The sequence below is a fragment of the Pinus tabuliformis genome, chromosome 1_2 (assembly GCF_031772625.1).
Source record: "Pinus tabuliformis cultivar Carrire ecotype Pingquan chromosome 1_2, CPIR1, whole genome shotgun sequence".
NCBI classification, from domain to species: Eukaryota; Viridiplantae; Streptophyta; class Pinopsida; order Pinales; family Pinaceae; genus Pinus; species Pinus tabuliformis.
This window is the reverse complement of record NC_142298.1, coordinates 51,077,920-51,105,215: the sequence shown is the minus strand read 5'-3', so window position 1 is coordinate 51,105,215 and position 27,296 is coordinate 51,077,920. Positions and strand designations below refer to the sequence as shown.

The 27,296-nt window shown below is 40.5% G+C and overlaps 2 protein-coding genes across 2 annotated transcripts; both read right to left on the bottom strand.

Annotated features, from left to right (window-relative positions):
• Positions 1-8,481: 8,481 nt before the first annotated feature.
• On the bottom strand, positions 8,482-9,646 carry LOC149204373 (protein IQ-DOMAIN 6-like). Its single transcript, XM_089397102.1, has 2 exons — positions 9,351-9,646; positions 8,482-9,156 (listed from the first exon to the last, which is right to left on the bottom strand). Exons 1-2 carry the CDS (start codon positions 9,477-9,479, stop codon positions 8,482-8,484), a joined length of 804 nt encoding a protein of 267 aa, XP_089253228.1. The 5' UTR covers positions 9,480-9,646.
• A 147-nt stretch (positions 9,647-9,793) lies between these two features.
• LOC149204372 (receptor homology region, transmembrane domain- and RING domain-containing protein 1-like) lies at positions 9,794-27,021 on the bottom strand. Its single transcript, XM_089394699.1, has 4 exons — positions 26,903-27,021; positions 26,633-26,718; positions 10,188-10,303; positions 9,794-10,055 (listed from the first exon to the last, which is right to left on the bottom strand). Exons 1-4 carry the CDS (start codon positions 26,910-26,912, stop codon positions 9,875-9,877), a joined length of 393 nt encoding a protein of 130 aa, XP_089250825.1. The 5' UTR covers positions 26,913-27,021; the 3' UTR covers positions 9,794-9,874.
• Positions 27,022-27,296: the final 275 nt, after the last annotated feature.

The following is a 27,296-nucleotide window of genomic DNA, read 5'->3' as shown; positions in this document are numbered from 1 at the left end:
TATATATATATATATATATATATATATATATATATATATATATTACAAAGCAATCCTCACAGGATACCCCATTCTTTCTCAAAATATATAGATTAATGGTGGTTCAACTGCTAATCACAAGGTTGGCAACCCTAAGGCACTTATCTAGATTTGAACATGTGACTTATGGTCTATCCCTTATTGAGTTATCCCTTGGACTCATTGTGTGTTTGTATAAGGTAAAGAAGAAATTTTATTTTAAATACGCAAGTAGTGCTTTCCTACATTTGGCAGTATCATCCTTAATAAACTCATTAATGTAGATTAATTTTTCTAGCCCTATGAGAATTCAAACCATGCATATAATGAGAAAAAGCTAACCAAATGTCTACAACCATTTAGGGACACGTAGTTAACTTAATCTCTTGGGATATATATATATATATGTATATATATATATGTATATATATATATGTATATATATATATGTATATATATATATATGTATGTATATATATATATGTATATATATATATATATATATGTATATATATATATATATATATATATATATATATATATATATATATATATATATATATATATATATATATATATAAAATAATGAGAGTTGAATATGCATGTTCCCATCCCATAGAGAGCGTCCTTTGCTTTAGAATCATAAATTACTAAAAACTACACATTCTATCAACATTGCTCAAAATTATTACATTTCATTCATAATAAAAAAAACATCAACTATATAGTCTTTGTTTCCATGCTAAACATCAATCCCAATCAATGACCTAAAAGTCAAACTCCATGGACTCCACTTCATCTCCATCTATGAACTTATAAATACCCATTTCATCCATAGGAAGAGACAAGGGTTGCTTGGATAGCTCGTATTCTTTAAAATTTAGTTCTTGGAGCATATGATTGAAGGAGATCCATTCAAAAGATTGGAGGGCCTAGTTTATATTTCGCAATAAGGGTGCAAGCCTCACATTAGACATAGAGGTGTTTTTCCTTTCACAATCAATAACCAACTTAGAATCACCCAAAATTTGGATTTTATTTACTTTTTTTATTGTCACCTCCAATAAGGTCCATAATGCAATAAATTTAACTCAGTTATTTGTTCTACACCCAATAGCATATATAATATGCACATATATATTGGGGGTGGCATATATATTGGTGGTGCAGCCACCCTCCATCTAATTGAGTATGCTAAGGAAGAGGAGGAGATTTCAAAATATTTGGATGGACAACAATATAATTGTGATTTCTTCCTCTTCTTCAAAGATGTAGAGTAGCTTAACCACTAAAAGTCCTTGTAAGATCTTTTCCTTTTCCTTGGAATATTTTGATCGTAAAGAGTTACTTGACCATTAATCACAATAAATATCTTATATATGGAATATATTTTCAAAAAAAACCTTTAGAGATCTCCCTAACTTCCTCAAAATATTTAGATGAAAAATAGGTTAATTCTCAATCACAATAACAATTGGTTAAACCTGATAAAACCTAATCAAATTTAAACCCCAAAATAATTAAAATAAAAAATATTATAATAAATTACATTTTAAAATTTGCTCTTTGTGTGATTTCTTTAGTTGAAAAAAAAAACTACATTTTAAAATAATTATTCAAATCAAACCAACTAAATCATTAAACTAAATATATTTACAACTTAAAAGAAAAACACAAATATATTAGAACTTTAAAATTTTAAGCATTAGACATTTTAATTTTAAATTATTTATCCTTCTCTTTTTTAAAATTAAACTAAATTGAAGTAAACCAAAATAAACATACATCAATATTACTTTCACAATTTTCATACATCAACATAATGTTGCATGTAATTTCCATGTGGTTAGCTTGCTTTGGCTTTATCCTACAACTATATCGCTAGCATCCATTTAATATTCATTTAAATCGATAACTTACCCTCCTACAAATGTCATAACATTCATTAAATGTCTTAGGGTTGCATTGGTTTTTCGAGATTTCCCTAATTTCTTGTTAGGTGTACATCTAGCCATTGACAAATTACCTTATCATAGGCCACATTTCTCCACATATAAACCCTATTAACTAGCACTTGCAACATATGTTGCAAAGGAAACGTCGTAAGGCAATGGCATAAGAAATAATAGTATAGAAAAAAGAAGTCAAAATTTTATACAATGCATAAGAAATAATAGCATAGAAGAGAAGTTGTGTGATTTCAAAATGGGTTTCTCTCCATCATAAAAAGAACTAAACACATGTAAGACTACCCTAGTGGACCTTAAGTGGCAGAGGAAAACCTTGAGAAACAACACTATACAATCGATAATGGGGCCTAGATTCTAGCACTAACATTTTGATCCCTCTTTGTGCAACCAGTTTCATGTTGGCCCAACTAAACAAATGAAAATATTTCATGTCTTCTTTTGAGTTCTTAAGTAAAAACTATTTAAAATTAAGATAAAATTGAACTTATATTTATAATTTTATATTTATTTTTCATTTATTAAAACTTATTTATATTTTGTTTTTAGGGTGCAATTTAAATAAACTTGAAGTATTGTGTAAATTAAGAGATTTAATGTTCAAATCTCCTTGTACAAGTTTAAAAAAAATATATAAATAAATAGATAATGCAATTCCAAAAGTCCCAAATTAAAAAATGCAATTCCCTACAAAGAAAACAATGACACGCCAATACAAGTTAAAAAATAAATAAAAATAAAAAAAATGCAATTCCAAAAATCCCAAATTAAAAAATGCAATTCGCTTCTCTATACAGTGACTCCCAATATTTTGATAATCCCAATCTTCTTCCCTTCTCTATACAATGATTTCCCAGTATTTTGATACTTCCAATCTTCTTTCATCCCTTCTCTATACAGTGATTTCCCAGTATTTTGATACTTCCATTCTTCTTTCAAAGTACTTGGATGAAAAAAATCATATATCAAGATATCAAGAAATTGAGCCCATTTCCATTGTTTTCTTCTTAATAGTGAAACTGAATTTACAGCAATGGCAATGCTGGTCCCTCAAGAAAATTCCATAACAAAAGAAAACTTCTAACTAAAACATAAATTCAAATGCCAACTATTTATATTTATTGTAAACAAAACAATTATACATAGAGTGCTCCTCTGCTGAATAGATAGAAACGCATGTCATGCATGGAAACCTAGAGGCTGCAATTGATCTTAGCCATCCTGATATACAATATTTCATAACGTAGAGGCTGCAAGTCAGCTAAGCCATCCAGAATTTGAAGTATTTCAAATATTAAAGAAAAAAACCAAACCTCTATACAGATCACACTGCAACATAAACACTAAAAAATAAATACCAAGAAAAGACAATGACCAAGAATTATCTGAAAACCACACCAAGGCAAGGAAGAAACCTGCCCTTCCATACACGAACAAAGGTTCATTTCTCTGCTAGTAGAAAAGATGCATAGCATTACCTGAATCTGTGAGCCAACTTCATGCATCAATAGCCACAAAGGACTAAAGCGTTGACTTCACTCTATTTTAGATTTTGTTTATTTCAAAACTACTAACCTATAAAATCAATCATATGGAATGAGCTTCATGCTAATCTTCTATTATTCATTCCTACATAATGCTTTGACACATCATTGGTTTCAGGAATGTATTTGACAGTTCAATATTTGATGCACTGTTTTATTCGAGGGAAGCGAGCTCTGCTCTGGCTCTTGCTTGTTATTCCAGATAAAGCAGCCTTCAACAGGATGAATCATCTGCTTTAGCATCCAACATGAATTGTTTATAGGTATTGACTGGACAACTTTCCTTGCTTCACAATATAATTCTGTGAAGGGAAATATCTGTGAGCCAACTTCATGCATCAATAGCCACAAAGGACTAAAGCGTTGACTTCACTCTATTTTAGATTTTGTTTATTTCAAAACTACTAACCTATAAAATCAATAAGATGGAATGAGCTTCATGCTAATCTTCTATCATTCATTCCTACATAATGCTTTGAACCATCATTGGTCTCAGGAATGTATTTAAGAGTCCAATATTTGATGCATTGTTTTATTTGAGAGAAGCGAGCTCTTCTCTGGCTCTTGCTTGTTATTCCAGATAAAGAAGCCTTCAACAGGATGAATCATCTGCTTTAGCATCCAACATGAATTGTTTATAGGTATTGACTGGCCAGCTTTCTTTCCTTCACAATATAATTCTGCGAAGGAAAATCTTCTCCCTTGAAGTATCTATCTAGAATATCCTGCGTTCCAGCTGCATACATTATCTGAAGTAGAGATTTTATGAACAATTAGTCAGAAAACTCTCAAGAATATCTTTGTACTTTTTATGATTCCTATTTTCTGCTTCCAAAGATGACAAAAATGATGAATTAATGACAGCATTAAAGCTTTGTGCAATGGACCATGATGCAATATAATTGACTTTTTGAATTATTTATGAGGTACGTTTGTCAATCAAAGAAATTGCTAGAAACAAAGGGGTGAAATTGGATGAAATCAGACACCTGGCCATCTATTGTAGTCCCAGAGATATGGGGAGTCATAACATGGTTTGGCATGGAGCACCATGGATGATCTTTTGGAGCAGGTTGAGCAAACCAAGAGTTAGCAATGTACCTATTTCCATCACTGCAATTGGCAGTTAGCAATGTGGTTGTTTCCATCACTGCAATTGGCAAGCTAACTTGTTATAACAAACAGGAACATAGTTTAGAAATTTAAAACACAGAAGAATGATTCATTGTCTTTTAATTGCCTCCAAGAATGAAAAAAAGACTACCAAAGCAGAAAAATACAGTTACATTGTTTTATTAGCAATGTATCATCATGCTCTTTCTGAATCTGAGATAAATGTTTGATGATGGGACTTGTATGTCCATTATTGACATTGGGAAGTAAGAATTACATGGTGTTCTACCTCCTTTCACATGGTCTAATATAGAACCTAGAAGTCCACAAATGAAGTGGAAGCCCATTTACCAAAGATTTACCCAAATACTATATATTCACCAAATCAAACAAACAATGACTTGAGTATGGCTATAATCAAGAGAAACTTCAACATATAATTATCCGAAAACCACACCAAGACAAGGCAGAAACTTGCCCTTCCACACAGAAACAAAGGTTCATTTCTTTGCTAGTAGGAGATGCATAGCATTACCTGAAAACCATGTTAGTGTATTGTCTTCAACTTCCAATCAAAGTCAAGAAGAAACAGAACCATAAGAAACACCCTGAAGTAATATTTTTTGACAAATTGCCAAATTCACTAAACCGTCAAAACTGTGTTAGCGCACCCTCTGCAACTTCCAATCAAAATCAAGAAGGAATAGAACCATACAAAATACCATGTAGTAATATTGTCTAACACATTGCCAAATTCACTGAAAGTTATCCAAGACACCAAAAATCCCATAAGGTCAAAAATAGATATACATATATATAATTGCAATACTTAAGCCACTAAATGAAACATCCAGCTCCCCCATAAACTTTATGTAATGGATGAGCTCGTATACTCCTTGTCATTAAAGGACAAGTAATGATTTCTATCATGGATGCCCCCCATATATAATTTAAGGGTTCTCCCATTGAGATTTCCGCAAATGGATGGGCTCTCAAACACTCTGCCATTAAAAGACAAGCAAACCATTTATATTAAAAATAAGATTATATGAGTCAAAAAAATACTTATTAGGATAACAGTGATGTGGTACTTATTAGGATAAAAGCCACGCAAACCATTTATATTAAAAATAATGTTGTATTGAAGAGACTATATGATTCAAACAAATACGTATTAGGATGACAATGATGTGGTACTTATTAGGATAACAATGATGTGGGAGCTTAAAATCTTGTAGAATTTGCTCTTCAGGTTTCCTCCAAATAAACCAACAAACATGGATATTCTTCTACAAGACAAGAAGCACAAATGGGTCACTGTCGTATTACCCAGACTAAAGGGTGAAGTTGTTGCATAAAGCGGTAAGTAAAACCCTATAACCCTACAACCGGATAATTAGTTTAAAATATCCAAATCCCTTACATAAGGATGAAGGGAAGTCATCCTGTCATCAAGATTAAAAGGTGCAGCTCCTCAATAAAGAACCATTATTGAACATCGACGATATCCCTAAGAATTCAAACAATCAATGTCAAGTTATACAACGAAAGGCTTGGGCTAAGTATGTGGGATGCCAGAAAATGAATAAAAATACGAGTTGATCAATCAATATAACGTTATTACAAATAAACCAATTATATCACATTCCTACACAAATCAGAAGCATCCTCAAGCAAGCCTAATTATAGGCATTTCTGAGTAAATACCTGAAAAATGTCATGGATTGCTGAACCAGTCGATTAAGCCATACCTTTAAACAAAGTCGATATTGCATGAAGAAGTGATAGCAATTTAAAAAAATAGATTCAAAGAAAAATGTACAAAGATTCAATTCGGCAGAAAGATATAATATAGAGGAATGAGCTTCATGCTAATCTTCTATTATTCATTCCTGCATAATGCTTTGAAGCATCATTAGTTTCAGGAATGTATTTGACAATTCAATATTTGATGCACTGTTTTATTCGAGGGAAGCGAGCTCTGCTTTGGCTCTTGCTTGTTATTCCAGATAAAGCAGCCTTCAACAGGATGAATCATCTGCTTTAGAATCCAGCATGAATTGTTTATATGTATTGACTGGATAACTTTCCTTACTTCACAATATAATTCTATGAAGGGAAATATCTATGAGCCAACTTCATGCATCAATAGCCACAAAGGACTAAAGCGCTGACTTCACTCTATTTTAGATTTTGTTTATTTCAAAACTACTAACCTATAAAATCAATAATATGGAATGAGCTTCATGCTAATCTTCTATCATTCATTCCTGCATAATGCTTTGAACCATCATTAGTCTCAGGAATGTATTTGAGAGTCCAATATTTGATGCATTGTTTTATTTGAGAGAAGCAAGCTCTTCTCTGGCTCTTGCTTGTTATTCCAGATAAAGCAGCCTTCAACAAGATGAATCATTTACTTTAGCATCCAACATGAATTGTTTATAGGTATTGACTGGCCAACTTTCTTTCCTTCACAATATAATTCTGCAAAGGAAAATCTTCTCCCTTGAAGTATCTGTCTAGAATATCCTGTGTTCCAGCTGCATACATTATCTGAAGTAGAGATTTTATGAACAATTAGTCAGAAAACTATCAAGAATATCTCTATACTTTTTAGGATTCCTATTTTCTGCTTCCAAAGATGACAAAAATGATGAATTAATGATAGCATTAAAGCTTTGTGCAATGGACCATGATGCAATATAGTTGACTTTTTGAATTATTTATGAGGTATGTTTGTCAATCAAAGAAATTGCTAGAAACAAAGGGGTGAAATTAGATGAAATCAGACACCTGGCCATCTATTGTAGTCCCAGAGATATGGGGAGTCATAGCATGGTTTGGCATGGAGCACCATGGATGATCTTTTACAAGTTGAGAAAACCGAGAGTTAGCAATGTACCTGTTTCCATCACTGCAATTGGCAGTTAGCAATGTGGTTGTTTCCATCACTGCAATTGGAAAGTAATTTGTTATAACAAACAGGAACATAGTTTAGAAATTTAAAACACAAAAGAACGATTCATTGTCTTTTAATTGCCTCCATGAATGACAAAAAGACTGCCAGAGCAGAAAAATATAGTTACATTGTTTTATTAGCAATGTATCATCATGCTCTTTCTGAATCTAAGATAAGTGTTTGATGATGGGACTTGTATGTCCATTATTGACATTGGGAAGTAAGAATTACATGGTGTTCTACCTCCTTTCACATGGTCTAATATAGAACCTAGAAGTCCACAAATGAAGTGGAAGCCCATTTACCAGAGATTTACCCAAATACTATATATTCACCAAATCAGACAAACAATGACTTGAGTATGGCTATAATCAAGAGAAACTTCAACATATAATTATCCGAAAACCACACCAAGACAAGGCAGAAACCTGCCCTTCCATATAGAAACAAAGGTTCATTTCTCTGCTAGTAGAAGAGATGCATAGCATTACCTGAAAACCATGTTAGCGTATTGTCTTCAACTTCCAATCAAAGTCAAGAAGGAACAGAACCATAAGAAACACCCTGAAGTAATATTGTTTGACAAATTGCCAAATTCACTAAACCGTCAAAACTGTGTTAGCGCACCCTCTGCAACTTCCAATCAAAATCAAGAAGGAATAGAACCATACGAAATACCCTGCAGTAATATTGTCTAACACATTGCCAAATTCACTGAAAGTTATCCAATACACCAAAAATCCCATAAGGTCAAAAATAGATATACATATATATAATTGCAATAATTAAGCCACTAAATGAAACATCCAGCTCCCCCATAAACTTTATGTAATGGATGAGCTCGTATACTCCCTGTCATTAAAGGAAAAGTAATCATTTATGTCATGGATGCCCCCCCTATATAAGAACAGTAAGAAATCTCTCCACTCTTGGTAGATGATTTGTCAAATCTCAACATAGGTGGAATCAATTTGCAAGCATGCAGAGAAGAATCTGAACCAGCTGTGCTCTTCACTTCAGCATTATATGAAGAAACTTTCTTCTGCAATTGAAGATCATCATATGAGGGTCTTATCTTTGGAGCACTAGACGAGTGTATTGTAGCCTTGCCAGACTCTGTAGAGTTCATGTAATTAAGCCTTCCCACACTCTCATCTGATGTCTGCAGAGTATTTCCAGATTTTGGAGTACATGATCCCCTTGAGATTGTTGAGCTCTCATCAGATTGGATATTAGAGCTAGGGTTTGAAGATGATCTACCAGTAGGATGACTGGAAACCGCTGAAGGTGGTTTTGCAGCAACACGAACACTAATATTGTTTCTGCGAACTTTAACTTTGCCTGGTTCATGAGATTTCCTCAGATTCTCTCCAGCATCATCATAGCTTTTGAGAGACTGAATTTCACAAGCATCCATTTGGGCTTGTTCCATGAGTCTATTCTCCCAAGGCTTTGCAGCCATCCAGCGTTCTAACCAGCTCCAACCCCAGCTATTTTTGTCTGGCTCAATTCTAGCATAATTCATGTTTGTTTTCGAATTGCTTCTCCATTGCTGAAAACAGATTCAACACCCATAAAAGTTACTAGTATATAAATTTCGAAATGTCAACTTGGCATCTAAATCTAAGGTCTTGTGCAGAGGATTCTACCACAACATTTAAAATCTGCCAGAAGCAGAGTGTTCAATCAAGGACTTATACAAATGAATTTTCAAGTGAATTTTCTGCATTGAACATAGTTATGTACCTGATGGGAGAGAGCATAAGCAATTTCTCTCTCACGTTTGATTGCACCCTCTTGTCTCATTTGCAGTTTTGCACGAACTTCTTCAAGCATTCCTTGACTATCACACCACCCCTCCTGAAACATGAGCATACAACTTATTGCCCAAAAACATAGGTGGGGCAGTGAGCATACAACATGTTCAACAAACCATGTACTTCAAATATGCCCAAAAAACGCAGAAATAAGGTATCTTCTAGCAATGCTCGGATTCTTAAATATTGAGATTTTTAAGTTGTTGTTTGGCAGGAAGGAGGCATATTCTGATGAGAATAGATTTGCTGATTCTGAATAAATACGATGGCAGTTCTACACTTTACAACAATATTTCTCCTTAAATATTACATCTGTTTACAAAGTTGTGGCCATAAATTTGTTTTTAACGAAGAAAGACCACTGCAGTAATATTTACAAATCAGCCACTGAATTCTATACAAAAAGGGAACTGTACAGTGTTTCTTTTCTCTGCCATTTTTAGTTGCAGAAGCTCAGGGACCAAATTCAGTATCCACAGGTTTCTGGTCCATAACGTCGTGCTTACATATGGGGCACAGCTTAGAGTGATTTAGCAACCACTCTGCCCCACAGTGGTTATGGAAACTGTGGGTGCATGGTAAGGAGATGATCTGGTCACCAAATTCATATTCAAACTGGCATATTGCACATTTCCTACACAACGTCCCAAAACATAGATTATCAAAATCACAGAAAATAAATCATCTCCTTAGGTTGTTAAGAACAATGATAGACATTGTATCCTAAATACAAGACATGAGAACCTGATAATAGATAAACCCTTACTCCATTTCATCTGTCGATCCCTGTTCAGACTTATTTCCATCAAAAGTTAATATTGGCATAGAGTTCACTATTGTGGCAGGAGCCACACATTTTACATTTTCCAGCTGAACAAGAGACTGTAAAAATCCCAACAACAGACCCCAATATCAGTAAGATTAAAATTTAATCTCAAATTGGAAACAGAAAGCCTGCTGAACTCCCTGAACCTTGCTACCACAAGTGTACACTCACTCCAGCTAGTCTCTTAAAAATACACATTCCAATGAAAGCATAAATCATTTCATTATGTTGGTTCATCTGCTGATGGTGCCAATATTTAATGTATATCCTTCTGTATGCAGAAATATTCTCGGTTTTGAACATATATCGCCCAGGTTTGATGGCCTGATTTATTTCCCTATTCAACAAATTTCCAAACTACGCAAACTAGCTATCAAACAGAATCAGATACACAAGTCTAATGGCAACTCTGGCATGTATGTAAAAGACCAAGGAACAGACCCTAATCATGTCTGTACAAGACTTCACTTATAGTAAAGGTTGGGCATAGAAAGAGGTGAACCTTGTATCTGCTCAAAATCCATGACATCTGGACAGAACACCTTATTAATATTAAAAGGATTATTTTGAAGTATTTCATATCAAATACAGAATATAAACTTATGTCCCTCAACAAGCATTACCTAATATGGATCACCGTGATTGAACCTGACATCAGACCTAGCATCTTTTCAATTCAAGAATCAACGCTAAGGTTCTCAGAATTAAAAACCCAATGAAGCCAAATCCACTTAATGTTATAAAGTCATGTGATGAGCCCCAATTTTTGGTACAATTTGGGCTCATTTGGCCTACTTGCTTTGCTCAAACCATTCATCTTTTATTGCTTATGCATTCATTTCTTGGTTTATTCGTGTTGTTTGTAGGAAGAAGGGTAGGCATTCTATCTACGTGACTAATACATGATGATTTCAGGTTTTTGGCATTAAAAGGGAGCAAAGACCACGAAAAAGGAGACAAGGAGACAGTAAGGTGGCACTGCTGGTTTTTAGGAGAGGATGTCCACAGTCTTGGGGACCTTCCTCGTGATTCCCACCACAGCTCCGAGCTCCAACCAATCTCCCCACCGAGCTTAGAGGCAGCCAACCGTTCTACAGGAACAGCAGTTACAACTGTTCTACAGGATCAGCAGTTTAACCTTCAGTTGGACAGCCGAGCTCCACAAATCAAGGAAACCTGTTGGATTATCATTTTGCATAAATACTGAGGCCGTAGCCTTTGATAGGAGCTTTTTGAACTTTTGCATTACGATTGTAATTTCGAAGTACGAGCTACAGCTCGGTGTTGGTTCTTTTTGTAAGCCAGTTTTGGCATGACATCAGATTTTTGGTTATGAATAAAGGCAGGCAGATTTTGATCTCATTCTGAGTTTCCAAGGGAGCTATAGCTCTCAGGTTAGGGCCCAACCTGAGAGCAATAGACCTCCTCTGTGTTGTAATGTTATTTGCCTTTCGTTCCAGCACTTCGTTTCTTTACTTTGACATGCAATTCGAATTTACAGTCTGCTGATTTAGTTTTTATGAGATTGAATAGGATTAGTTTATGGTGAATTTGCTTCCAGTTGCTTAGGTTAGAAGAGGATAGTTATAATTCATTGGAGCTCCAGAAAAAGGTTGAAAGGACCTCACTGCCATCTCTGTTAGGGATTGGGGTGTAGTCTGAACCAACCACCAAAACCAAACGCAGTTCTTTTCACGTCCATGCAAGCTGCAACAGTTACTTTAGTCGTAGATCCATCCATGCCCTTTGGTCTTGATCATTACTTCTTCATTCCACTTCCATGCACAAGTTTCTTTCACAAATTGCACTGTTGTTCATTGGTTCAAAATAGCACAGTTAACATAGGTTAAAGAGTTCTCGTTTTTGGTGACATTCATCGACAATTTGTTTCATCTACACTGCTCCACACCATTCCATTACCTTCCTCTTCTTGTCAACCACACCTAAAGCCACTCAACCGACCTCTGTTCAGCTCGTTTACCTTCCAGCTCTTCCATTACTCACGTAGCTCCATTTACTTAACCTTTCGTTGATCCCATCCTTCCAGCCATCAACCCACTGCATGCACTCTTTCTCCATCTGACTTCTCTGCTCCTGAGCCATCACCAGTTCCATCTCCATCTCACCTATCCTCCCATACCACTCCATCACTTCACCATCTCCCAAAACTCCCACGGTCGAACATCCTGTAGAATTTCACAGACTTCCTGTAGAACCCCTGAGTTTCCTGTAGGATCCCCTGCAGACTTCCTGTAGAAGCCTGCAAACTCGGTTGCTGAGCATCCGAACGTGGTAGACTTCTGTGGACTGATGCTAGAGATCCTCTAGGGCCTCTCCTAGCCCCCCTGACCTTGCCCATGCTTTCCTTCCATTCGAACCGCTCCTGCACAGTCAAACCCTAATCAAAAGCATCATCACAATAAATCCAACCACTTAATGAAAAAATACAAAAACATGTCTTTTCAGATGCAAGTAGCTTAGATGCATGTATTTCAGCTCACTGCAAGTAATGGCATCATTGGTAGAAGTTTCATTCACAGTTTTGCATTGTAAGGGCCTAGCTAGTCAAATTAGGGTTTACTAGGGTTTTCATGCTTTGTTGGCTTTCAGTTTCTTTCTGCAAGTAGATTAGCCTCCTTTGAGTTAGCTCTCGTCCATCACTCATAAAGCTTCTTCTGTGAGCATATAGAAGTTGGCTTGAGCCCTAGCGGGCTTGTGCCAGCTGACCAAGTGACAGCTGCGACAAGAGCTAGTACTTGTGCATACAGCACCGTCGCTTCCAAGTTTGTACGAACTACCGGGTTGATAAAATTAGAGATAGGGAGCTCCAGGAGTTGTAGCATTATTGCTACAATACTGGAGCCCACCATCTTTTTGGCGTCGTTGCCGGGGAAGCGTCAGAGTATTAGTAATTGTTGCTTTTCTTCTATTTTCTTACTCTTGCCTTCTGCTAAGTAGTTTATTTCATTTCCATTATGCAAAAGTAGCATAGACATTTCCTGCTTTCATAGATTAGCATTTCCTGCTTTCATAGATTAGCATTTCCATTCTTGCAAGCGTAGACTAGCATTTCCATTCTTGCAATTTCATTTGAGCAAAGTAGATTAGTTCTTTCCTGATTTCAGTTTAATTATGCATCTTTCATAGTTAGTTGTAGATCAATCTGTTTCAGTTTTGCAGGTACCAAAGGAAAAAAGCAAAAACAATCAAAAGAAAAAGAAAGTCTTTTCCATTTCATGCCTCGTAGGAACCGAGATAAATCAGGCAAATTCCTACCCAACACCCCCACCACATCACTGAGTCACCCTTCTCTCTTCTTTGGTGACAGTGACCCAGAAGAACCTATAGGTGAACATCCCGAGATATACAAAGATCGTATAGTAGAAGAAGAGTTAGAGACCACTCCATCTGAAGCTATGGCTGACAATAGAAGAGAAGATGAGAGAATAGAAGGTGCCTTCCCCATCCGAGAGACCAATGGAGAAATGAAAATGAAGAACATTAGCCCCTCCGCCTTACCTCACTTCCATGGACTGACTACTGAAGATCCGGATACCTTCCTGTTTGAGTTTGTTGTCCTTTGTAGAACCTATGACTATACTGAAGATGAGCAAAAGCTGAAACTTTTCCCTTCCACTCTTAAGGATGCAGCATTACGCTGGTTCATGGGCTTACCTGGGAATAGTATCACCACTTGGGCTCAGATGCAGCAAGCTTTCAATACCAAGTACCGGGATTACTGTAGGTCCAAGGAAACAAAGGGGGAAATCTTTCGGATGACCATGGGAAATGATGAGTCCTTAGAGGATTATGAGGAGAGGTTCCAACTAAGCTATAAGCGGGCCAGGTGCACACTTGACCCTGAATCCCTCAAGTTGGTCCTGCTCCGAGGAGTCCCTGAAGACCTCTTAGATACCCTTCACATGTTAGCTGGGGGGGACATTTACCAACTGCCTTATGAGGACATCAAAACTGTGTTTAGAAACCACTCCAGGGTAGCTCGGAAACGAGGTAGAGGAAACCTCCCCTCAACTAGTGTCCCTTTCTCCAAACATGAGCTTGCAAATCAATTAGAAGATCTCAAGAGTGAGGTGAGACAGACCATTGCCATGCAGCTGGACACATTCAGAATCCAGCAGAAGAAAGAAGAAGCTGAGAGAGCCTTGGCTGTCTTCTGCCCTAGGTGCACAAGGAGACACCCTAAGAACGAATGCCCATTGCATTCGGTTGAAGTATGTTTCGTTTGTGAGGAGGACCATCCCACAAATCAGTGTCCAACCTTACCTGGGTTTAAAGCCATGTACCAAGGGACAGAAGCTCCAACTGAACCTCTCTATTACCTCAACCAAAGGAGGCCACAAGGATCTAGACCTTATCAGCAGGGGATGCAAGGGGCACCTCAAGCTTATTACAGCCCCAACCAATCGACTCCTATGCCTTCCTGGGGTCCCCCTGCTCATCCTTCATGGTCCATGCCTCCTCCATGGTCTTATCCACCTCAGTACCCCACTCAACCTACTTCTCATTCATATCATTCACAGGCCCAGCCACAGCCTCAATGGAATGCACCTCAATCGGGGTGGAGGCCCCAGTACAACACTCCTCCCGCCATCTTGCCTCCACCACCAGTTCAACCTCAGCCATTACCTCCTGCTCCTCCAAGGCAACCTCAAATGCCTGCTCAACCGAACCCGAACCCCAACAATAGACAGGCCCAGCAGGTATACACTGGGGAAACCTAATGCCCTACCTATGCTGTGGAGATCCAGGAGATCAATCTTCGATCTGGAAAGACTCTACCAGATCGCCAACCTCCTCCCCCAGAGGATGAGGAAGATAAACAGGAAAGTGAACCAAAGGCTATTCCACCCTTTCCTGAGAGACTAACAGCCACCACACAACCCAACCCAGAGGAGGATGAGCTTCTGGGAGAGCTCAAGCAGTTGTGTGTGAAAATACCCCTTCTCCAAGCCATCAAGGATGTGCCAATATACAACAAACTGGTTAAGGAGAAGTGTTTCAAACACCCAGGCAGGCGGAAGAAAGATGCTTCAACCATTAATGTCATAGGACAACTGTCTGACCTGATGCTAGGACAAGTCATCTGCCCAAAGTACCTAGATCCTGGAAGTCCTGTAGTAGATGTCCACATCAATGGCACCATCATACCTCACACCTTGATTGATCTGGGGGCTGCCATTAATGTGATGAACAGAGATACCATGCTCAAACTCAATCTTCAGGGTTCCTTGAGGAAGACCTCGACAGTACTGCAATTAGCAGATCGCTCCACCGTGACTCCTGAAGGGATTGTGGAGGATGTCTTGGTCTCTATTGACTCTTGGGAATACCCTGCAGACTTCCTGGTTCTGCAACCAAAGGCAGAGCTTACTGGATATCCTCTCATTTTGGGAAGGCCTTGGTTAGCTACTGCAGATGCTTACATAAGTTGTCGTGCAGGAAACATGACCATCAAAAATGGTCCTATGTCCAAGCAGCTAGTCCTATACCCTGCTGCCCAACCCTCCTTAGAGCATGACTTACCTCTCTGGTTGGAAGAAGGAGAGGAAGACGAGGTGTACTCAGCACCTCTGTGCACCTTAGATACCACTAGAAGAGACCCCCCAACCGAGGATGACTTGATCGAGACCTTGATCCAGAATCCACCTTCCAGTGCACTACCCTTAGAGAAATTGGTGGAGGATGCCCAAGCTAGCACCTTAGTGGATCTTTGTACAACCAACCCTGTTACTTCCAGAATCAATAATGTGGAGTTCGGCCCTGAGAAAGCATTGAAGATCAGCTCCTCCCTATCTCCTTCCCAGGAAAAGGAGCTGTGTAGTCTGTTGGCCAACCACCTAGATGCTTTTGCTTGGAGCTATAAGGAAATGAAAGGAGTCCATCCTTCGGTCTGTACCCATCATATATACATCAAAGAGGATTGTAAACCGGTTAGGCAACCTCAGAGGAGAATGAATCCAGCCCTTAAGGACATTGTCAAGGAAGAATTGCAAAAACTGTTGGATGCCGAATTCATCTACCCCATCTCAGATAGTGAATGGGTGTCCCCTCTAGTGTTGGTTCCCAAGAAAAATGGGAAGTGGAGAATCTGTGTGGACTACCGAGAACTGAACAAAGCTACCAAGAAAGACCATTTCCCTCTACCTTTCATAGATCAAGTGTTGGATGGACTGGCAGGAAAGAAGTTCTTCTCTTTCCTGGATGGGTTTAGCGGGTACAACCAAATCCAAATCAGCCCGGAAGACCAAGATAAGACCACCTTCACTTGCCCTTGGGGTACCTTTGCCTACCGAGTCCTTCCCTTTGGGCTATGCAATGCTCCTGCTACCTTCCAGAGAGCTGTCTTGAGCATCTTCTCGGAGCTGGTCCATGATGCAGTGGAAATCTATATGGATGACTTTACTCCTTATGGGGCCAACTTCCAGGAAGCATTGTCCAATCTGGGAAAAGTCCTAACCAAATGCATCGAGATGAACTTGTCCCTTAGTCCTGAAAAATGTGAATTCCTAATGACTGAAGGGACCGTGCTAGGCCATACCATTTCTTGTCAAGGGTTACAAGTGGATCCTAACAAAATTGCTCTCATCAAGAGGGTTCCACCTCCTCAAAAGGTAAGGGATGTCCGGAGTTTCTTGGGATTAGCAGGATACTACCGGAGATTCATTAAAGATTTCAGCAAGCTAGCCTCGCCATTGTTTGGCCTGTTGGCAAAAGATGTGGAGTTTAATTGGACTAACGATTGTCAGAGGGCTTTAAATGAATTGAAGGACAAGTTGGTGTCAGCCCCAATCCTGAGAGGTCCAAACTGGGCCCTACCTTTCCACATCCACACTGATGCCTCGAACAAAGCCATAGGTGCAGATTTAGGACAGGTTGAGCAAAAACTTCCATATGCCATTTACTTTGTTAGCAAAAACTTGTCCAAAGCTGAGCTGAATTACACTGTAACCGAGAAAGAATTCTTGGCTGTGGTCCATGCACTGAACAAGTTCCGACATTATATTACTGGTTACCAGACCTTTGTACATACAGACCATGCTGCAATTCGATATTTAATGAATAAACCAGATGTGAATGCTCGTATTATTAGATGGTTACTTTTATTGCAGCAGTTTGATTTGACCATTGTTGACAAACCAGGTAGAGAAAATGTTGTTGCTGACTTTTTATCTAGATTGGATTTGTCTGCAGATGAGGATGGAACAGTGGATGACCAGATGCCCGATGAACATCTGTTTGCTATTTCAGTACTCTCTCCATGGTTTTCTGATATAGCAAACTACCTTGTTTCAGCACAGTTCCCTCCGCACCTATCTTCCAGAGAGAAGAGCAGAATCATCAGAAAAAGTGCCTCATTTACTTGGATCGGGGGCAATCTGTTCAAGCTTGGCCCCGATCAGATCTTAAGGCGTTGTGTAAGGGAGGAGGAAGTCTTTGATATCCTCCTCACTTGTCATGATGGGCCTTGTGGAGGACATTTTGCAGCAAAGAGAACTGCCTTCAATATCCTGCAGGCAGGCTACTATTGGCCCACACTTCATCAAGATGTCAGAAGATATGTTAGCCAGTGTGACCAATGCCAAAGAATGGGGAAACCAACCCAAAAGGATGAGATGCCTCTCCAACCTCAAGTGACTCTTCAGCCATTTGAGAAGTGGGGCATGGACTTTGTGGGCCCAATCAACCCTTCTTCGAGGCAAAGGTCTTACATCATTGTGTGTACTGACTATTTGACAAAGTGGGCAGAGACCAAAGCAATCAAAGCAGCAACATAAGAAAAGGTGGCCGAGTTCCTAAGAGAAAACATCTTCTATAAGTTTGGCTATCCAAGAGAGCTGGTCACCGATCAAGGGAGCCAGTTCACATCCAACCTGGTTGAAGATCTACTAGCTCATCACAAGATCAAGCATAGGACTTCCACCCCCTATCACCCTCAAGCAAATGGGCAGGTGGAAGTCACCAATAGAGCATTAGAAGGGATCTTGACTAAGGTGGTGAGCAGCAGCAGAAAGGACTGGGCAGATCGCCTGGTTGAAGCCACATGGACTTACAACACCACTTGGAAGACCACCACCGGCTTCACACCTTATGAGCTGGTCTATGGGAAGAAAGCTTTGCTGTCCATTGAGTTTGAATACAACACTTTGAGGATGGCAGCTCAGCTGGACCTAGATCTCAGCCATGCACAGCAAGAAAGGTTATTGCAGTTGAATGGATTGGATGAGCACCGAATGCAGGCCCTCCTTCACTCAGAAGTGGTTCAACTTCAGAGAAAGGTGTGGCATGACCAACATCTCCATGACAAGCAATTTCAGCCGGGAGATTGGGCTTTATTGTATGACTCCAGATACAAAGATTTCAAGGGAAGATGAGAACCAGATGGCTAGGGCCATATTCAGTGGAAAAATGTCATGATAATGGATCTGTGCTTATTAGGACCATTGATGAGGAAGCCATCCCCATGCTTGTCAATGGGCATCGATTGAAGATCTACAGGAAGCCTCCCTCAAGACAAGAGTTCATCAAAACTATGGAGAAGGCAGTGTTGGTCATAGAGAAGGGTTCTGCCTCTGCTTTGGGCATACCCTGAAGGATTTAAAAAAAAAAAAAAAATAATAATAATAATAATAATAATAAAGATCCTTGGGTGAAAACCTCTCTGAGGCGCCCAAGGCAGGTGGTAGGGGTGAAAACCTCATTGAGGCGCCCCTATTGTCTTTCAAAAAAAAAAGGAAAAGGTTTGAAAAAGATCCTTGAGTGAAAACCTCTCTGAGGCGCTCAGGGCAGATGGCACGAGTGAAAACCTCTTTGAGGCGCCCCTTTTATCTTTCAAAAAAAAAGAAAAAAAACAATAAGCAAAATATGGTAAAGTTGCATGCAGGTTGCAGATGTTCTATGGAGGAGAGGAAGCCTCTCAACTCAAAGCCAAGGGTCCTTATCATGCTGTCAAGGGACCTCACCAGCACCTCCTCCAAGGATACCCATGTTTTTTCAAGGTATGTGCAATTTTATCATGGTTTGAATCTTCTACAGGAAAGTGCAGACTTTCTACAGGAAGCCCGAACTTTCTACAGGAAGCTCTGTGTTCTACAGGAAACTTCCTGTAGAAGTTTGGGACGGCCCAGAATTCATTTTAAAAGGAGATCTAGCGACTAAGGATCGGTTTGGACGCATGCAAGCCTCTGTTGGCACCCTTGCACATTGTTGTTACCTTGCTCCACCATCCTTGTCGACATGCAACCAAGTTCCCTGCACCAGCAAAGCAGATCGATGAGTTCTCGCGGGAAAAGCCATTTTCAAAGATAAACAAGTGCTGAGATCTCATACCACAGGCATCAGAAGCTCCGGGAGCGTGATCGAAAGGCCAGATCCTCCGTCGTGCAGCATGCACCCAAGGAGGAAGAACTGTTACGAGACACCCCGCGGGAATCCTGTAACAGTTAAACCTGCTAGAGTGGATACCATTCACAGCACCGCCATCTGCAATGAAACGCGGGCGCATGCAACCAAAGCATCCACTCCATCATCGGCAGCCTGTAACCATGAGCCTCCGGGTCTGTGTAAGTTCGCATGCAGCAGGTAGATCCACTCACCATCGTCCAAAAAACTGGAAAAATCGTGTGCAGCCACGCAGGTAAGTGTCTCGACCCTTCCTTCCATCAAATCGCATGAATTTTACTTTGAATTGTTTGCACAGCGTAAAAGTGAATGGTTGAGCGGCCGTATGGCCAGTCGACTGGCCACGTCGGCTAGTTATGGTATAGTTGGATGTTTGGGTGGCGGCCACGACAAAGAGAATGAGCAGCACGCACGTGAGAACACTCCCGTCGGAAGCAATGAGTTTAACAGAAAGAGGCGGCGGCAGATCTATGGGAATGGATGCGGCAGCAAGTGAATACGCAGGCGAATGATGGATGACGTCGCCCAACGGTCCGACGGGGACAGCTCACCCCCCGCGCCACGGATTGCGCCGATTCAAAATCTAATCGGCTAGATTGTGCGCATGCATTTATCAACCACCACTTCAAACTCGAGTGGCTATTCTGATCTCTTCTGCACTTTGATACGCCGAGCTTTTGGCTACCAGAACGCCGGTGAAGCACACCTCGAGCGCAGGCCAACTACAGTCCTCCCCGAAATTTGTGCACTGCTCCTACAGGAACACAGTTTCTACAGGAACGCAGTCTCTACAGGGACGCAGTTCTACAGGAAGGCGGGTTCCCCACGTAAAAAAGGTGGCAGAAAAAGGTAACCCTGAAACTCTTCATGCAATTGGTTTTCAAAGGTGGCAGGATCATCGTCCACAGTCTGGTCATAAAGATATCGGTGAAATTGTTGTTTGCTGTGCCTATACTGTCGTTCTACAGGATGTCAGTGTAATTAGACTGTGTTGAGATCCGCAGGGATAAATTTTGTGGATTATGTGCATGCTCTGTCTCAATAGACCAAATCTCTTTCGCACTTGCCACCTTTAGTTAAAACAACCGTGTTCATCATGCCGGGTGGGTTTATTAGACGGGAACCCACTGATTCAACCAAATTAAGGGAAAACCAGGAAGTGGTAGAACTCTTCACACGGGTTCAATGGATATCTTTTTGTGATAAATTGCAGGGTTACGATGATGAAGTAGCAGAAGAATTTTTGCAGGCTCTGAGGCCGAAATCCAAGACACTGGCCACAGTGAATTTCAGGGGCCTAAGCCTCAAGCTCACCCCACAGTATATCAGTCGGATTACAGAACTTCCTATGGGTCTGCCGTGGGATAAGGAAGAACGGAAGTTGAGCCAGCAGGCCAAGAAAGAATTCTTTCCACCTGAGGAGGAATTCTCGGAGGACAAAAATGGGGTGCGAAGAACGAGTCTGTTGCCACCATGGAATGAAGTCAGTTTGCAAATCATGAAATATATAACTTGTGAAGGTCGTTTTAGCATCGTGTATGCATATCACTTTCGGTTGCTCACTGAATTGAGGCACCGGATTGATCTTCCTGTAGAACAAAAACTGAGCATCCCTTATTTCCTATTGCAGTCTCTAATGGAGTGTGCCACAAAGCTAAAAGAGGGCATACCAGATCAGATAGCCCACCATGGGTTGATCAAGCTTCTTGTGGAGGATGCGCTGCATTCATATAAGGTTCCCCTCTCATGGGAATCCTTCCGGAATTTGACAAGAGATGGAGACATTAAAATGTTGATTGAAGAAACGGGTTCCTCCAGCAGTGAGGAACAAGAAGCAGTGGCCGAGGAAAAGAGAGAAAAAGGCCAGAAGACCCCGACCACAGTGCAGAAGAAGGAACAAAAGAAGAAGCATGAAGAAAGGGATGACAAAGGAAAAGGTGGCACACCCATCTTGTCAGCAAGAGAGAAGAGGTTGAAGAGCAGAATGGACAAAGCTGAGGTAGTCCACGTCAGCCCAAGTACCTCATCAGCACCTGCAACCAAAGCAAAAAGCAAAACTCAGGCAGCTAAGCAAGCAAAGGTGGAGACACCTGTGTCTACAGGAAAGCAGAAACAGGCTTCTACAGGAAGCCCGAAGACAGAGAAAGGGTCTTCTACAGGAAGCCCGAAAATTACCAAAACAGGGGCTTCTACAGGAAGCCCCGAAAAGGTGAAACCCAAAGAGAAGAAGGTGGATATTCTAGCACGGGAGGTAGCAGCTGTATTAGCTGGCCTCAGCACGCCACCTAAGCCAAAAGAAAAGAGGAAGAGGGAGACCCCTCTATACTTTAAAGCTCGAAGAAGTGTTAGGATAAAGACGGGCAAGCCACAGCCTCAGTCCAGCAGCCCGATTGTCATCGAAGATACACCTGCTTCTCCCAAGGAAAAGTCACCCTCCAGGATCACAGTCACCTACGAGAAGGGGAGTCCAAAGAAAAATACGTGGCAAGAAAGGTTAGACCTGTTGACTGAAAAAACTCGGCTACAGGAAGCTGAAAATGTTCTACAGGACACTCTGGCCCGACTACAGGAAACGGAAAAGAGGGAAGGAGAAGGACCCTCATCACCACCAAGGGAGGGTGAGGTAGAACCGCCTGAAGAGATAGAAAGAGAACATATACCAGAACCTAGCCCTTCGCCTAATCTGAGTTCATACTACACCTTTTTAGAGGCGGGCAAAATCATACCGCAGAAATTTACTGTGCCTCTATTTTTTGCACTAGAGGAAGAAAGAGTCCATTCCCACACATGGATGTAGATCGCCAAATCAAAGGGTGTGGCAGACATAGGCCCTTTACAAGAGCAACTCAAGGAGGTCAGGAGTGAATTCACCATGGCTAAACATGTGGCTAATTGCCAACGTGTGCTTCTACAGGAAGAAAATCAGAAGCTGAGATTGCAGCTACAGGAATTAAGGGCAGGGGCAGGAACATCCTCCAAAGACATCACAAAAGAACAACAAAGCAAAAAGGAGTTGACCACCGGTCTTGAAGATCCAATGACACTTCTACAGGAAGCAGAACAATAAACAAAAATTGAAGTGCAAGCTCTAAAAGAACAGCTGCAACAGAAGGAAGCACAATTGGCCTGCATGGCCAGTTGGGCCATGGAGGCAATACAGTGCAGACCACCTGCAAAATCCTATGGATTGTACTTAAAAGATCAATGGCTGCAGTTCCAAATAAACACCTTGGCACAAAGAGGTATTTCACATATCCAAAACCCACAACATTTTTCTGAATTGTGCAGTACTAGTTCGTCAGAAGACAAAGCCAAATTAGCAGAGTTTTACCTCCACAATTTGGCTTTGTCTAATGAAGTCTCTTGGGATCCCAATATTGCCTTGGGTGATATGCAATTGATGGCGTTCGCTTCAGGGTTAAACCACGAGGATCAAAGAGCAGCTGAAGCAAAATCGGTCATGAACCGAGAAGTGAGCGAGCCACTGTTCATTCGAGCAGAACTAGAGGATCTGGTGGCACTCATCTCAGCCCACCAACAGTTGGCTACTGATCCCACAACTTCCTTGAGATTTATGGACCAACAGGCACAAGCCATAGCTCACTTTGAAGACATGGAAAGGTTGTTAGGAGAAAGTGCTGCCCAAGCATGTGCACGCAGATGGAGTACCTTGGCACACAGCTTTAAAATCCGAGAGTACCATACCCCCATTCGGATGAAGGAAGCTTTGGCAAGGGTTGACCTTTACAAGAAATCCATGCAAAGCCTCCAGGCCAGCTGGATTGGCCTTAAACTCAGCCCACCACTGCTGCTAGGGTTGACTGAAGGCAATACAGAGGAGGATGACAGTCAACAATGGGAAGAAGTGAACAGAAAAGCAGGGTTTCATATCAGCAAAGAGGACACTACCACAGAGCCTTGGGATGTGAGGGAAGCAGTGAAAGCAATGAAGGATGAAGATTTGGACTAAGTTGCTCAAGGATGAGCAAATAGTTTAGCTGGGGGGTGATGATGAGCCCCAATTTTTGGTACAATTTGGGCTCATTTGGCCTACTTGCTTTGCTCAAACCATTCATCTTTTATTGCTTATGCATTCATTTCTTGGTTTATTCGTGTTGTTTGTAGGAAGAAGGGTAGGCAATCTATCTACGTGACTAATACATGATGATTTCAGGTTTTTGGCATTAAAAGGGAGCAAAGACCACGAAAAAGGAGACAAGGAGACAGTAAGGTGGCACTGCTGGTTTTTAGGAGAGGATGTCCACAGTCTTGGGGACCTTCCTCGTGATTCCCACCACAGCTCCGAGCTCCAACCAATCTCCCCACCGAGCTTAGAGGCAGCCAACCGTTCTACAGGAACAGCAGTTACAACTGTTCTACAGGATCAGCAGTTTAACCTTCAGTTGGACAGCCGAGCTCCACAAATCAAGGAAACCTGTTGGATTATCATTTTGCATAAATACTGAGGCCGTAGCCTTTGATAGGAGCTTTTTGAACTTCTGCATTACGATTGTAATTTCGAAGTACGAGCTACAGCTCGGTGTTGGTTCTTTTTGTAAGCCAGTTTTGGCATGACATCAGATTTTTGGTTATGAATAAAGGCAGGCAGATTTTGATCTCATTCTGAGTTTCCAAGGGAGCTATAGCTCTCAGGTTAGGGCCCAACCTGAGAGCAATAGACCTCCTCTGTGTTGTAATGTTATTTGCCTTTCGTTCCAGCACTTCGTTTCTTTACTTTGACATGCAATTCGAATTTACAGTCTGCTGATTTAGTTTTTATGAGATTGAATAGGATTAGTTTATGGTGAATTTGCTTCCAGTTGCTTAGGTTAGAAGAGGATAGTTATAATTCATTGGAGCTCCAGAAAAAGGTTGAAAGGACCTCACTGCCATCTCTGTTAGGGATTGGGGTGTAGTCTGAACCAACCACCAAAACCAAACGCAGTTCTTTTCACGTCCATGCAAGCTGCAACAGTTACTTTAGTCGTAGATCCATCCATGCCCTTTGGTCTTGATCATTACTTCTTCATTCCACTTCCATGCATGAGTTTCTTTCACAAATTGCACTGTTGTTCATTGGTTCAAAATAGCACAGTTAACATAGGTTAAAGAGTTCTCGTTTTTGGTGACATTCATCGACAATTTGTTTCATCTACACTGCTCCACACCATTCCATTACCTTCCTCTTCTTGTCAACCACACCTAAAGCCACTCAACCGACCTCTGTTCAGCTCGTTTACCTTCCAGCTCTTCCATTACTCACGTAGCTCCATTTACTTAACCTTTCGTTGATCCCATCCTTCCAGCCATCAACCCACTGCATGCACTCTTTCTCCATCTGACTTCTCTGCTCCTGAGCCATCACCAGTTCCATCTCCATCTCACCTATCCTCCCATACCACTCCATCACTTCACCATCTCCCAAAACTCCCACGGTCGAACATCCTGTAGAATTTCACAGACTTCCTGTAGAACCCCTGAGTTTCCTGTAGGATCCCCTGCAGACTTCCTGTAGAAGCCTGCAAACTCGGTTGCTGAGCATCCGAACGTGGTAGACTTCTGTGGACTGATGCTAGAGATCCTCTAGGGCCTCTCCTAGCCCCCCTGACCTTGCCCATGCTTTCCTTCCATTCGAACCGCTCCTGCACAGTCAAACCCTAATCAAAAGCATCATCACAATAAATCCAACCACTTAATGAAAAAATACAAAAACATGTCTTTTCAGATGCAAGTAGCTTAGATGCATGTATTTCAGCTCACTGCAAGTAATGGCATCATTGGTAGAAGTTTCATTCACAGTTTTGCATTATAAGGGCCTAGCTAGTCAAATTATGGTTTACTAGGGTTTTCATGCTTTGTTGGCTTTCAGTTTCTTTCTGCAAGTAGATTAGCCTCCTTTGAGTTAGCTCTCGTCCATCACTCATAAAGCTTCTTCTGTGAGCATATAGAATTTGGCTTGAGCCCTAGCGGGCTCTTGCCAGCTGACCAAGTGACAGCTGCGACAAGAGCTAGTACTTGTGCATACAGCACCGTCGCTTCCAAGTTTGTACGAACTACCGGGTTGATAAAATTAGAGATAGGGAGCTCCAGGAGTTGTAGCATTATTGCAACAATACTGGAGCCCACCATCATGCATGAATTTTTCTAACCTTGTGGCTATCCACTTAGGCATGTGGACTTCCTTTGTTATGTACTCGAATTGGAAAAAGAATTAAATACGTGTAATGCACACCAAGCCCTCATAACGAAGCCTTCCACTCTCGCATTTGAAAGATGTATGAAACGCATTGAAGCGAATAAGACACATGGATCTTCTATCCAACGGATACAGAATCAGCTAATAGAATATAGCACGCGCCTAACACAAAATGGACCTACCTATACCTCTGTCAGGAAACTCTTGAACATGACAAAGCTGACAGGAATGTTTGGACATCCCTTGTAGAAGCACTGATGCATCAAACCTTTTGTTAGTTCTTTAGAAAGAAGTTCGTTTGCTGCCCTTGCTCCCCTGAGGACTTAGGACACACACTACTAAGGAACAGAATTTGTTGCCATTTGAAAGGAATTTTGATTTTGATTTTGAGCTAGCAAAGCTCATGGCTCAAGCCTCATATGCAATTCCATGCTTATTAGGCAACCCATATTCTCATCGTACCTTAGGAGGTCCACACAAAGATATCTTCATGCTTATACTTGTTCCACAAGGGGGAAAGCTCTTCAATCCCCTAAGAGGGCGAGTGATTACTCCACTAATGCCATGAAAATTTATTTTCACCAATAATTATTAACAATAACATGCATAGTACAGCATAATACATTTTTCCTCCTGCAAAGTGCAGAGACTTGAATCTTAGAAATATGTAAATATTACCAAAACAAGAATAAGGGGAAGACAAATGATAACAAAATCTGAAGACTAATATATCTCCTTTCAGGCAAATATCTAGTTATTAGAGGCATACCTCATATGACATGTCAATAGTGCCTTGGTTACTATATTCAATGCCCCTCGAGTATGGAGGAGGATCTGCCAATGATAATGAAAGGGCTGAAACATGCAATGATTAAATTGGTCATAGTTCTACTTAATAAGTTGGTATTCAATAAAAGAAAACAAACTTTAAGAAATGCGTCAGTTAATGAATGCTAACTGGATGGAAAAGTTAAATCATGAGAATCCATTATTCTATGAAACTTGCTTGCAACAATTCAACCCTAGGGAAGCAACTTACATAATGCCATTTCAAGGTCAAAATCATCACAGTTTTCATTTCTCGGCTGATTTGAATGGAAAATATCATGAGAAAGAGCGTGGAAGCTGGTAGGAATGTCAAACAACTACTCTCCTAGCAGATGAGGCCGAGAAGAAATTCGCAATAAAGTTCATATTGGTGTCTGATATCATGCTCTTTTGCTTCTGCTATAGATTTGTTTTTTCCCTTAAACACAGTTCTCCAGTAAGTGGCTTCCTCAAATACTCAAATGCAATCCAGCTGACCATGTCTCCAATCACCAGATCAAACCAAACTTTGGCTCCTCACAGCCACCAACCAAGAAGCTAATCAACAGTTGAGCACTGTGGCTTTTGAACTCAAAATTTTACTCTCCACTCCTAAAGAGCATCTG